This window comes from Choloepus didactylus, chromosome 1 (genome assembly GCF_015220235.1).
Source record: "Choloepus didactylus isolate mChoDid1 chromosome 1, mChoDid1.pri, whole genome shotgun sequence".
NCBI lineage: Eukaryota > Metazoa > Chordata > Mammalia > Pilosa > Megalonychidae > Choloepus > Choloepus didactylus.
The window spans coordinates 17,872,316-17,886,936 of NC_051307.1; the positions used below are offsets into that span (position 1 = coordinate 17,872,316).

The window sequence follows — 14,621 nt, forward strand, 5'->3', positions numbered from 1 at the left end:
GGGACACCATGGGGAAAACTCCATTAAAGCCCTCATATGTTAGAAATATTGCATTCAATAAATCAAACTGTGTGCATACCCTAGTGCAGGTGCTTTAATAAATTGCACAGATACCACATCCTCTTGACATTCAAAATATCTCTGGGTATGCAAATTAGGATACACCCAATGTTGGTGAAAAGCAGGTCCATTATGAAAATTAAATGCTTATTTAAACATGAAAATGTGTAGCCTTTATACCTCTCAAAGAAGACAGAAAATGTTTCTTTTCATTCACCAAGAACAATGCACACAGCTGATTCCCAAGCATAAGAAATGTCCATCATATTACATATGTGTCTCCTTCTGTTATTTTTCAGCTGTCCTATGGATACATGTCTCAAAATCTCCCATCAGGAAATTGAAAGAGTAAAGGAGACACTAGGACTCTAGCAGGGCAAAGAGATAGGAGAGAAGAGAACACAAATCTATTAGGACCATTCATCTAAGACCTCCTCTTACCGATATCTAGGCCAGTGGTGTTTGATATGAAGAATTGTTCAGAAATAAATGTTGTTCAGGCACAAGGTAAGAAAAAGTTTTCTGACAAACCTCCTCTGGCTAATGCTTTATTGATTTTCTACCACGTTAAGCAAATCACATGAAAATATCAAAGTTATTAATTAACTAACAAAAAATAAAGTGGCATATATTAATATGTATATTATTTATGTATATTCTGTATATTGTGTATATTTTTATATTTAAATTTTCATTAGTTAAAAATTTAGCTTATGAGTTAATGACATAATGTGATTATGTGTGTGTGGTTGCAGTGATTAGACTTTTTGAAAGAAATTTTCATTTAGAAATAACTGATTCTTAGGCCTTTGTTCTTTTAGAAAGAAGCCAAAATTGTGTGAGGAGGAAGCAATCAGTTTTGTACACACTGGTCATGTTGACTTGTGTTTTTTTTTTTTTTTTTTTTTTTATTTTCATATATTTTATTTTTAAACACTTATAATAATTTTGCAAGCTAGCAGTAAAATATTTCCCTCAATATTTTATTAATTAGCACCATATACCTTTTAAAGCTATCTGGAATATTGTTCATGGTAAATGATTGTAAAATGAAGTGAGCACTTCAAATGTGAAATTAGGCTCAAATAACGTGATCCATTACTAATGTTTGTCATTATTTTTGACTTTATGTACAAAGATGTATTCAAAGATAAATTTAACTGTACTAAAATCAATTTTTACCTGTCAATGTAACAAATCAAAGTATCATAGTTTAGCATGAATTAAAGAGACATACAAGGAAGATGAGGAATCAGTTATAAACAAAAGATCCTATGTGACTAATTTATAGTCCCTTATTTTTTTAAAAAATGAAGTATGAAAAATTCCATGGTGCAAGTATCAATTACACATATGGTTTAGCATGTGTCAGTATTCTCACATTTTGCTTATTAGAGTTTGGCCTTACCAAAAAACCATTGAAATGTTCAGGATAATTCACAGGGACAGCTGGAAGCCTGAAATAAAACTGTTCAGTACAAAAGATCTCAAGCCATTCATATAATTTAAAATGAAAGTCTAGACATTTAACCCCTACCTATCTGAAAAAAAATCTTTCAAAAATCTGAAAAAATGCCTAATTATACTCAAATTACTTGCACACATTAAAAAAAAATTTTTTTAAAGGATATTTTCATTTCTTGGTAAAAGCCTTCTTCAGAGCCATGGAGTTAAGTTCTGAGCCACTACTGACTGCTTACTAGCATGCCTGTTTTGCATAGCAGTAGAATCAAGTCCAGTTTTGCCATTTGTGGATAACTATGACAAGATACAAAAGCATGTGTTTGCCATAAATAGCTCTGGCTAACAGCAAACTGCTCACACTGAGCAGATCAAATTCTCTATAAGGAGAGCACTCTTTGGACCACAGCCAAATCCCACTCCTAATGTTTTAAGACAGCTGTATCAATTTTTCCAATTCAACTTTCAAAATATATTAAGGAACAGTAGCTGAAATGAAAGTTCCTAAACCTCAGAAGTATTATTAAACTTTTGAAGAACGTTTTACAAATTATTTTCATTATGACTAAATCAGCAAGAGCTTCCTGCTTCTACTCAACTACTTAGAAATGTAAATGTGAATAAAAAAGTACCCTTTTATCTAGAGAACAAATCAGATGTTGAAGAGTATTTATGTCAAAGTGAAAAAAAGATATTTCGGATGTCCATATTAAAACATAAGAAAATAAATAAATAAAACATTAAGGATATAAATGTTTTATAAAAGTCCTGCTCTATAACAATGGTATCTTGTACTAGTTGGCTTTAGGATAGCGTATTTTTTAAACCAAATAAATCCAACACATTCAGAAAATATCACACGAGTACTGTACAAAAATAATTCTCAAATGACCAGTGCAGAGATTACTAATAGCTATTTACCCTAGAAGTTTTTTCATGTAACATTTTTTTAATTTTCCAAGGAAAACAAGGCAACGTTCTGTAATATGCCACAATTTTTATTGCAACGTGGCCATTTTTGTGAGGGTGGGGAGAGTTTGAACTCAAAAACAATGTTCCATTTAAGGCTGTTTTATAGAGAAATTGCCATCATGACTGAAACTCAAAATATTTTTAGTGTTGCAAAACTCACATGGTAAACAAAACCCCTACATTTATTCAGTAGTGTACCCTCAATGGAAAACAAAAAGGCATTAACAGCAGCTATTTCTTTTAAGAAAATATGCAAGTAACAGGAACGAACACTGAGGTACTAGGATTAAGTTGATGACACGGTTAATGCAACTTAATTGGCATTCCTTTTTGGGGTGGGGGTTTAAACTCATTACAAAAGGTGCTTTCAATGCATAGTATTATATCCGTGCTGCTATGTCACAAAAATAGGCTTGCCAAGGCAGGTGAGGTGTATGAATACTCAGAGCATCACAGAACTGCAATCAAGTGCATCTATAAATAATACTGAAAAAAGTTTACCATCTGACCAGTGGATAATACTTTCAAGGCATTCAATTAGCTTACCCTTTGCAGTATTATAAGCTATTCACATTGACATTCATTGTAATGCTTGCTGCAAGGGAGGCATATAACCCATTGCTTTGGCTGAAGTACGATGGGACGGCATTCCCTGGGTTTTACATAAAATAACAGTATTAAACAATCTAATGGCCATCACTGATAGGTTGCTTAAATAAATGGTATCTCCTTCATTCATTGTGTTGGAAGGGAGAGAAAAAAAATAAACAAAACTAATACTAATCCAATTGACTGAGCTGGAGAAATGTAAGCTCCTTAACATCCAGATGGCACCTGTCATTTTACAAAGGTTTTCCTTCCAGTGAAACTACTACATTGCCTCCCAATTTCTCTCCAAGTGTTGAGCGGTCCTTAATATCATCCAAGCCATTTACTTGCCACTCATGTTTAATACCTGTAAATTTCTTTTTAATGGCATCTTTAGAGCTAGCATAAATCATCTTGCTTTTTAAAGGTGCACTTTCAGGAGCCCAGAATATAAATACTAGGTCTTCTTTCTTAGACTCTTTTGTTTCGTATGTGGCATCATACAAAGCATATCGGCAATCATTCAGAGGTAGCAACTTCACAAAAGATGTGTAGGGGTCCTCTACAGTATCACCAATGTCACCCACCAAGATCTGCTTTGCTTCCTCTACAATTATTTGTCTTTTGTCATCACTTAAACAGAAGAGAACTGCTTTCTTTCTTTTTTTGATCTCCTCTTGTGTAGAAGATTTCCTTACTTTCATATCATTAAAAACTTTGATGACTTCATCATTCACTGTAACTCCAGAAGCCATGGTACCCGCAGCTGTGGGTGAAACGGTGCTCGGGCTCCTGCTCTGTGGCACTGGGGAGGAGAAGGAGGAGGGGCGGCAGGGCAGTGGCAACTGCAGGACACTCCGAGAGTGGCAGCGTGTTGACTTGTGTTTTAAGTCACATTAGTCTTTCAGGATTGTAACTGTGCAGGAATTTCCATTTTACAATAATCCAGATGTGAAAGTGATCATGAAATCAGCAAGACAATGATCATATTTGAAATCTATCATATTTACTGAAAGATCACTCAGATATCAAAGGAGACGTTTAGCTGCATTTTAGCAAATATTCCTTATGATCTTGCTATAGAAGCAAAGAGAGATATCATCTGAGGTTCTTTCATGATAGCCAAAGGTCAGATTTTTGTTATATCATAGACACCGGATAGGAAGAAAAATCCAATAGTGGATACTTGTCAAGGGGACGCATCCAGTATCTCAGAGGCTAAATTATATTCTTCAATAGAATCCACATGGCCCATATCTTCCATACCAACATGGGCGGTAGCAGCCATATCCATACCACCATAGCCATGATAGCCACAGCCATAGCCACAGCCATAGCCATAGCCCAGATCTCCACAGTAGTCACTGTAATAGATCATAGTGTCAGGAGTTGATGGTTCAAGTGTGGAAGAGGAAGAGGTTGTCCTGAATTTGATATCACCATCTGCCCAGGACCTTTTATACTTCCTCCATGATAGGCATGGCAAACCACAGGCAAGTTGCCCTCATTAAAAATTAATTTTGCATTAACCATGAATATCATCACTAACAAAACCCTCATAAGTCCCATATGCCACTGGGTCTTATGAAGCCTTCATAGCCAAGATTACTGTGTGCTGTTGTATCAATTATTTTCCAATCAAACCAGGTACTTTGAATGATGCATTCTTGATCTGCTGACTGAAAGCCTAAATTTAGATTGCATGATGTGAGTCTATGATTACAGAAACCATGCAATCCACAAAATGATTGTACTTTTTTTTTTTGGTTTTCTAATTTCCTAAATTTTATCGACACATCTTGGTCTAGGAAGTGATCCTCCATGGTTTTCCAACATTGCTTTGAGATTAAGATTAATTATTACCATCCTATATAGAGATGGGACAACTGAAGCAGAAATATGTAAGGTAAAATGCTTAATGTCACAATTCTAAAAGTGGCAGAATTAAGCTCATACCAGGGTGCTGGCTCCAGAACATTTACTCTTATCTACTAGGTTCCAGTGACTGCCCAGTAATCAGTTTCATTTGAACATAAGTTTAGGGGAGTATTTGACTTCATCATTCAATTGAGCTCTAAACTTAATTGCTGTAAATGTTATTGACCATTATTTTGGTTCCCAAAATATGAGATATTTTCTCAAGAATACTGTTAAAATCTGCTAATTTCCATAAAAATATGTTTGGCAAGTATTACTTATTAAAATAAAGACAGACCTTTCCTCATCTTCTAAACAGAATGCAAAGTGCCAAATATCTTGAAGTTTAAACAAAATTATTTCATGGACATGATATTTTGTAAATTAAATGGAATTTCTTCTGGAATCTAGTACTGGATTTGGGACATGTATTTGAAATCATAGAGAAAATATCTATTGTTTAAAATGTGATAAAATTAATTATTCATGCAAGTGAAAAAGAAAAGCCAAGTTTTCTCAGGTATCTTGTTGCAGAATTTCAAACAATTCGTTGTCAATCAACAGTCTCATGAAGCTTAGTGAAATCCTTCTTTTGATTTTAGTTGTAAACTACCAGTGATGTAAAAATGAGGAGGAGAATTTCTATAGGAAAATTTGTAGGTTTGAAGCAGAAAGAATCTCAGGGTTAAGTTACATTATCATGACATTTGAATGTAACAGAATTATTTATTGTAAATAGTTGTAAAAATTCTTTATTGCAAATTATTTAATGTAAAAATTATTTATTGACTGGAGCAGGTCAGATTTAGTCTATTGAAAATGCTGCTTTCTGCCATAAAGATTGGCCATAAAAGGATAATTTGAAAATCTGGCATGAGTAGGGCTTGGTAGATGAGACAATTGATTCACATTTATGGCCCACAATTAATTCAGAGGTATGTAAACAAAGGGAATCTCTTCAGTGCCTCTGAGGCCATGCCCTAAAACCTGGAGTTAACAAACTACTCAGATTGTTCCTGCAAATGAGCTGATAGCATGACAAGGTGGTGGGTCCCAGGTTCGTTGAGGGTGTTTAAAAATGCCCTCTCTCAAGACAAATGTCCAAACTGAAGTCACCTGCACTCTTCTCTACACACGGATGGCATCAAAAACCCAAACCATATGTGGAAACTACTATGGAACTACACAGGTGGCTGAGGCTATGGGAGCTCTTGCTATGGTGCCTGGGCTGTGGCTGTGGCGCTGTTTCTGGTTACTGCTGTTGAGGATGCTGTGGGAAACTCTCACTGGACACCTGAACGACAGGATTCACCAGTTTGATCCCCATATGTTCTGGGCCTCTCTCGTAAATGATGATTAAACTGTATCTTGGAGTTCTGTTCTGTTATTGACCTAGAAACTGAGCTACAGTGAGCTTGTGTGAAATTCTCTTGTAACCCCTTAGTTTTCTACTTTTATTTGACTGTTCTTGTTACAGCAACTGCCTTGATGACTTTCCTGCTGGAGATTTTTTCTCTGATGCTCCAATATACTTGTTTCATCTCTAAAAGCAATCCTGGGTTTTATTTCATTTAATGTCCAATGTTACTTACTGAGAGTTTTTGTTTTTTCTTTGCAAGAAACGTATCAATCAAATGGACACTTTTGACATCCCCAAATTTCTTCAGGTACCATTGCACACAAATCCCCTTCATTTACATCCTCATTGTATCACTGTTTTGCTTTTTGTTACTATAGATATATATTTTTTTGTTTATAAAAGTTTATAAAAATGAAATCCTAGTGTTTGAATTCTTTTTTGTCTGATTAATTTTACTTACCACAGTGCTTTTAAACTTCAGCCATATTGTTGCATTTGTAAGTAGCTCATTTCTTTTCATTGTTCAATAGTATTCACCTGTATGAATATCCCACAATTGTTTATTTATTAACCTGAGGACCTTTGGGCTCCTGCAACGTTTGTTGTCATTCTGAGTAAAGCTACTACAAACTCTAATTCAGAAGTCTTTGAATGGGTATATTTCCTAATTATATGCCTAGAAACAGAATTTATGGATCATAAAATCATTACATATTTTATTAAAAATTGCCAAAGAATTTTCAAAAGTGGACAATTTTGCATTCTCATCAGCAATATAGGTAAATTCCAGTTGCTTTAACTCCTTGGAACAATTGGTATTTTCCATGTTTCTAATTAGACATTCTAGAGCATGTGCAGTGATAATTACTTTGATATTTTCATTTGCTTTTCTGTGATATCCTCTTGTGGGTTGATCCTTCCATCATTACAAAATATTCTGATTGTTCGCTAGTGATGATTATTACTATAAAGTCTATGTGTTTGTTTATTAGTGTTATTGCTCATTATTTGCATTCAATACCTTCTTTCATTATCCCTTTAATTTCAACTACCCAAAACTGTTATGTTTGCATATCTTGTAAACAGCATAGTATCAGATTTTGTTTGTAGAGACTGAATTTTTTCTTTTACTTTAATTAAGATATTACCTGCTTAATTTTATTAAATTATTAACATATTTTTATTGTATCTACAGTTTTGATCTTTGTTTTATATTCGAACCATCCCATTAATGCTCATTTTCTCCCTTCCTGTTTACATTTACATTAATCAAATATATTATTACAATATATATGCATCTCTAGTCTTCTGTTATAAATTTGCTTATTATTCCCTCATTTTATTTAAGGGATTATAACTAGCAGTATTAAATGAAGGCAGTTAATTAAATATAATAAATGGCTTTAACAATTATAGTGCATTGTTAGTACACTGTAGCCATAACTCAGACCTTCCTAACAGTAGACATAGAAGCACATGGTTATAGGAGTGGAAGGCTTGGTTGACAAGCAAGGAAAGAGTTTCTTCAGTTTGAGCATCAACATCTGCAGAAGACCTTTTATATGTACCCTCAGCCATGGATGGGACATAGGACACGTGGATCACATGTTTTCTCCTAATTTGCATTAGTACATCTCTTGCTTCTTGTTTCACTAGGCAACATGAGCTCCTTGTATGTAATATGACTCTGCTATTGAGTCAAAATCCCTACATTCAAGTCATGTTCCTAAAATATGTTTTTCTTATTCTTATTTTAAAACTCTTATTCACTCTTTATTTGGTTAACTTAATCTTTTGAGTAGCTTTGTCTAATTTAATAATGCACTAGGTTCTAAAGTGTTGCTTTTTAAAATTCTACTATTACTTCTCCATGTATTATATGGAGAGCTACAGAATAAAAAGATTGTCAGCATACAAAGAGTTCATTCAGGAGTGGAAGGTAAGCTTTTTAATAATCATTCATTAATTTATTAAGCAAAATTTCATGCAGTCTTTCTTCAGACATTTAAAATTTCATGCAGACTTTGTAAAATTCTATTACTACTTCTACATCTATTAAATGAGGATCAACAGAGTAAAAAATGTCATAAATCATAGAGTGTATTCAGGAGTGGGAGGTAAGCTATATATTCTTCATTATTTATTTTAATAAGCTAAATTTCATGCAGACTCAGAAGTATATAGAATTATATTATGAAACTCCATGATGCATTCCCCATATTAAATAACTATCAAATTCTGCTACCAATTTCCTATTGCGTATATCAATCTTAAAATGAGCTTAAAAAAAAATACATACAACAGCAATGCCATTATTATGCCAATGGAGTGAAAAATTCCTAAACATCACCTAACGGTGAAGTCATGGTTAGTTTTCCTTTATTGTGTCACAAATATAATTTTATAATCAAGATATTTACATTTAGTCTCACATAATATTTTGTGACAATGTCTCTTAATTCTTTCTAAATACTTTATAGTTGTTCTACTATCCTTTGTCCCATGAATTTATTTTTTTAAAATATAAATCAAATATAAGTTGTTCTACAGAATTTCTAAATTCTGGATTTGGCTGATTTCATCCTTGTGGTTTCTTATATTTCTCTCTCTTATACCCTTGGTAACCTGGTAGCTTGATACAAAGGGTTAATGTGATTCAGGTTTTTTGTTTGCTAGTTTGTTTTTTGACAAGAATGATACTTTATTGGTGTTGCATACTTTCTATTGAGTAATATTAGGAGCTGCATGGTATCTCATAGTTTCATGTTTAGTAATATGATTATTAGACTCCATGTTATGAATTGCTAAATAAAAAATCTATCATGTCTGTGTTAGTTAGGTGTGTATCTTTTATAGAGAAAAAAACTTTCATTAATAATAGTGTTTATTCAGGAGCGGCAGATAAATGCTACTTCATTTTTAAAATCAATTTGCAGAATAATGAGTGAATTTCCTAGCAATTTTTGAAAATAACCATGTTTTAAGCATCACTACAAATTCATAGATTTCAAAATATTTGATATGTATCCATCCATTGCAGTCACTATACTTCTTGATTAAAATTGTCCTTTTATTGACTGTTGGGGAACTTTACAGTTGGCTCCTGTATATTTTAGACAAAATTCTAATAGTGCCTACATAAATTGCTTCATTTATAATATAACAATATTTTCCAATCCCATCTGCTATATTTCCTGCACTTGACAATGAGTCATTCATTTCATAAGAAGCCGTTATACTTAGAGACTCCGTTCTGGGTACTTATGGTTGTTCATTGCTGCTGCTATCTGTGTCGTGATTGCTATAGGCTGAAGGAGAGAGCTGCAAAATATATCTTTAAAAAATATAGATCAAGATAAAAACTCATGAATCAAACTGACAGCCTCAATTCATGGTAAAGATTATACAGCTTCAACTTGAGATCTTTCATTTTAAAGTGGACTTTAATTTACCTTATGATGAAAAACCTGGTTCTTATGAGAGTGACTTAAATTATCATTTATTTGATACCTCTCTTTGTTTGTATTTGTCTCTGTCTTTGTCTCTCTCTCTCTCTGTTTTAATTTTCCTTTATGTATATTTTAGCTGAAACACAGAAGCAAGATAACATGTTTGACAACATTTTGCCTAATTATTTTCTAGGTCACCATGTTCAGACCTGGGCTTACCTACTGTAGTTCGTTTATGAGTTTTATGGTAATATTAAATTTAATTTTATTTATGGAAAATATTTACATGTTTGTAAATTTAAAATATGCAGAAAGTGCATTCAATGATATCTGTTTCCATGTGTCAATTTTTGAAATCCATACACATTATATTATATTTTTGCAATTATATGATATATATTATTGATATTTACACAAGTGAGGATATTTTGTACATGTTGTTCTTCACATTATTCTTTTTATCTAACAGTTTTTCTTGAATAATGTTCAGTAATAGTATATAGAGTGATTTCTCATCTCTTTATGCAGATGCAGAGTGCTCCTCTGCCAGTTTGTTACTACATAACAAAACACTGTGAAAATTGATAGCTTGAAACAACAATCAATCAGTCACCTTCATATATCTATAAGTCAGCTGTGAATATTTGATTGTCCAAGTCAAACTCAACTGATTTAAATTGGGTTTTCTCATATATTTTGTGATTACCCTACAGCTTTCTAGGCTAGAAAGACTTTGGCTGTTTTTGCTAAGTTCTGCTCCTTTCAGTAGAGTATGATGGGCATGTTCTCATAGTAGAGGCAGGGGTAAAAGAAGAAAGCATAAAATCACTTTTTAAAGATGTGTTTACATCAATTGGCTAATATCCTAATGGCCAAACCAAGTTATAACCTAGTCCATGGTAGGGAGAAGAAGCAGACTTGTAGTGAAAAGTCAGAGATCGGGGCCATCCATGCAAACAATAACCACAATTTTGTTGTGTGAGTGTAACCTATAATATTCAAAATTAATGTAATTCCTCTGTTTGATTAGGGCTGGTAGAATGCAGGAGAAGGGACTATGTGCAGAAAAACTCAACCCTGATCAGCTTTATGATCTAGTATTTCTGCTATAGAAAAAAATCAGAGTTCTCACTGTTGGTGCTGTTTGTTTCCATTCCAAGAGATAATGCTGAATGGGTAATTGTTGTAATCATGTCCTACCTAGACCAGAGAACCAGACTCTCAAACCCATGGGATGTTGACTGTGCATACACAAAATCTTAAATGTTGGGTGATTGTCCCTCACTGCTCATGGAATCATATGCTTAAAATATTACATGCATGTGAGTCCTTGACTCACCCCTCATTCTCATATAAATAAATCCTAGAAACTGTCCATTAATATATGCAATCTGCCTGCTCTGATCCTCTCCATAATGATCTAAAAAATTTCCCTCTATCATAGTCTTTCCCTGGATAATTTGTGTAGTTTCTATTTGCATGTTTTTCTCCGTAGTTGGGCTTTAACTTTTGTCTGTGTTTTTCCAATATCCTGAAGCTCTGAATTCACTAGCTCTCTCAGAGTCTTTTTTATTCTAATCCATTACCTCTTTTTGGTGCCATGCTCAGATCTTCTAATTGATGCCCCACTTGGTGGGGTCCTCTCCCATTGATTAGTATTCAACATTTTTTGTTTTTCATTGCTTGGTACTTATGATCATCAGAATTCCCTTCCATTACTTTACTTTTTTCTGTTTATACAGATGGAGGAAATTTGTTAATAGGAATATACATTTGAATGTTTTCAAAATAGAAGTTTAAAATATGAAACTAAAACCGCTGTACTATAAAAGCAGTGAAATTATTTATTATGCTGGATGTGCTTATCATAACCACATGGTTACATGGTTTAGACACTCAAAGAGAAGCCCGATGAGCAGACCCACATTGTGGTCTGATATGGGATGTGCATTAATCAAACATGGACATGGTAGAGAACAAGACAGCATTGTTCAGAGAGATGTCAGGTGAAAAATGTAGGAAATATTAAAATCTCAGGTATAAGGAAATAGGCAAAGACAGAGGAAAATAAATATGATGATGGGAAACAGGAGTGTTGTCTAAGTTTGCCTTGGCTAACACAGGAAACAGAGTCTTGTTTTACGAGAGTCTTGTTGGCTTAAACAACAGGAATTTATTGTCTCAGGTTTTGAAGCTAGAATTTCAAAATCAACGAGTTGGCAGGTAATGCATGCTCTGAAGTCTCTAGTTTTCTATGGGTGGCTTTCCAGCAATCGACAACTGAAGCTCAGCCTCAAACACATGAAGCTATTTCCCCTCTATTCTCTTTTGCTATTACTGTGTCCAAATTTCTTCTGCTTACAGAACTCAGTCATATTGGGTTAAGGCCACTCAGTTTCAGCTTGGCCTCACCTTAGCTAGTACCATCTTCAAAATCCTCTTTAGAAATGCAGTTTCACAACCACACTGTGATTCAGTTTGGCCTCATTTTAAATAATAAGATCCCCATGATCCAAATTACAAGTTGTTGCACATACGCAGAGCCAAGAAACAGGACTTGAACATGTGTTCAGTTCATTCCATAACAAGTTTTGTGACAATTTTATTAGTTAAAAAATTTAACATATGAGCTAATGATTTAATATGATTATGTGTGGGTGGTTGCATTGGTTATAAATTTATTGAATGAATGTTTCATCTAGAAAAAAACTCATTTTTAGGCTTTTGATATTTTAAGAAGAAGCCAAAATTGAGTGAGGAAGAAGCTGTCAATTATGCACACATAGAAGGTCAGCTTCAGATGGTATTAGAAGTATGTGGAGAACAAAAAATAAAAATAAAAAAGATGGAATATTTTGGAATGTGGAAACTCGAAAAAGGACAATTACAACAGTCAAATATTGAGTATGAGAGGCTGTGCCACAACTCACTTACATCCCCTTCTCAAGGAACTGGTCATCATGACTAACCTTGTAAGTCAAATCAGTCTTTTAAGATTCTAACTATGCAGGGATTTCCCTTTTACAATCATCAACATGTGAAAATGATCATGAAAGAAGCAAGAAAACAGTTGTATTTCAAAGAAGACTAAATTTATTGAAATAATTACTTAGTATAGCAAAGGGAATATTTTGCTGTATTAAAAAAAAAAAATCCTTATAATCTTGAACAGAAAACCCAGGAGAGATGACATCAGTAGTTCTTTCATGATAGCCTAAAGCTAAATTGTTGCTATATTAAAAACAGTGAATGGTATGAACAAGACCAACAGCAGGTGTTTCTCAGGAGGACACATTCAGCAGCTCTGGGATTTGATTATATTTTTCAATAGAATCCACATGGCCAGTATCTTCCATAGTAACATGGGCGGTAGCAGCCATATCCATAACCAGCATAGCCACAATAGCCACAGCCATAGCCACAGCCATAGCCATAGCCCAGGCCGCCACAGTAGTTGCCATAATAGATCATGTTGTCAGGAGTTGATGGTTCGGTGTGGGAGAGAAAGAGATTGTCCTGAAGTTGTTATCACCATCTTCACATGACCTTTTATACTTCCTCTGTGGTAGGTGTGGCAAACCATCTGCAGTGTTGTCCTCAGTACAAATTACTTTTGCATGAATCACAAACACCACACCAACAAAACCTCATGAATCTTTTACATCACTGGGCATTGTGAAGCCTTCACAGCCAAAATTACTGTCTGCTGTTATATCAAGTTTCGCAATCAACCAGTTTCCTTGAATGACACATTCTAGGACTGCTTTTAAAGTTCTGGCTTACTGAAAGCTTAAATTTAAATTACTCAATAACAGTCTGTGATCACAGAAGCTATGCATTCCACAAATGTTTGAATTTTTTTGTTGTTGTTGTTTGCTACTAACCTCAATTTTATCAATTCTTTTTGTTCTCCAATGTGACCCTCTATGCATTCTCAAACTGCTTTGAGGTTAGGTAAAATTATCACCATCGTATCTGCAGGTGGGGTAAATGAAGCATAAAGGACTAAAGCAAAGTCTTAATGTCCAACATCTAAATGTAGCAGGTTTAATATTTGAACTCAGAGTCCTGATCCAGAAGTTTAACTCTTATCTACTATGTCCTAGTGGTACCCCAGGAAATCATTTTACTATCAGCATACTTTAGGGTTTAGTTGAGTTATTCTATTTATCTCTAAATTTAATTGTTATAAACATTATTGGTCATTATTAATGTTTCTCAATATCTGAGTTATTTTCTCAATAACTCCATTTATTTGTGAAAACCTACTAAGTTCCATGAAAATATAACTTGGCTAGTATTACTCATTAAAACAATGAGAAACCTATCCTCATCTGCTAGACACAACACTAATCTGCCAGATTACTTGCAGTTTTAAAAATTATTTCATGAAATAATGAAATGGAATTTCTCCCTGGATCGAGCACTGGATTCAGGACCTAAATATGAAACCATAGAAAAATATTTAGTGTTTTAAAAATTGTGATTAAAAGAATTATGGATGTTTGTGAGAAAGAAAAGTCCAATTTTGTCAGTTCTGGTGTTGCAGAATTTTAAGCTATTGGCTACCTGTCAACAGTCTCATGAAGCATAGTGAAATCTCTTAAATTTCTTTTTCTTGCTTTTGGTTGTAAAAGTGATGTGAAAATGACAAGGAATATTTCTAAAGGAAAATTTGTAGGTTTGAAGCAGAAAGAAGTTGAAGGTTAAATGGCTATAATGAGCTTTTTAACATCAACAAACAGGTGTGAAATGATTGGTTGACAGGAACAGGTCAGAGTTAGTCTATTGGATATGTGGCTTTCGGCCATAAA

General features: G+C 33.9%; 1 protein-coding gene across 1 annotated transcript; it reads right to left on the minus strand.

Annotated features, from left to right (window-relative positions):
* Window positions 1–3,168: 3,168 nt before the first annotated feature.
* LOC119523498 (cofilin-2) lies at window positions 3,169–3,839 on the minus strand. Its single transcript, XM_037822581.1, has one exon. It carries the CDS (start codon window positions 3,834–3,836, stop codon window positions 3,336–3,338), a length of 501 nt encoding a protein of 166 aa, XP_037678509.1. The 5' UTR covers window positions 3,837–3,839; the 3' UTR covers window positions 3,169–3,335.
* Window positions 3,840–14,621: the final 10,782 nt, after the last annotated feature.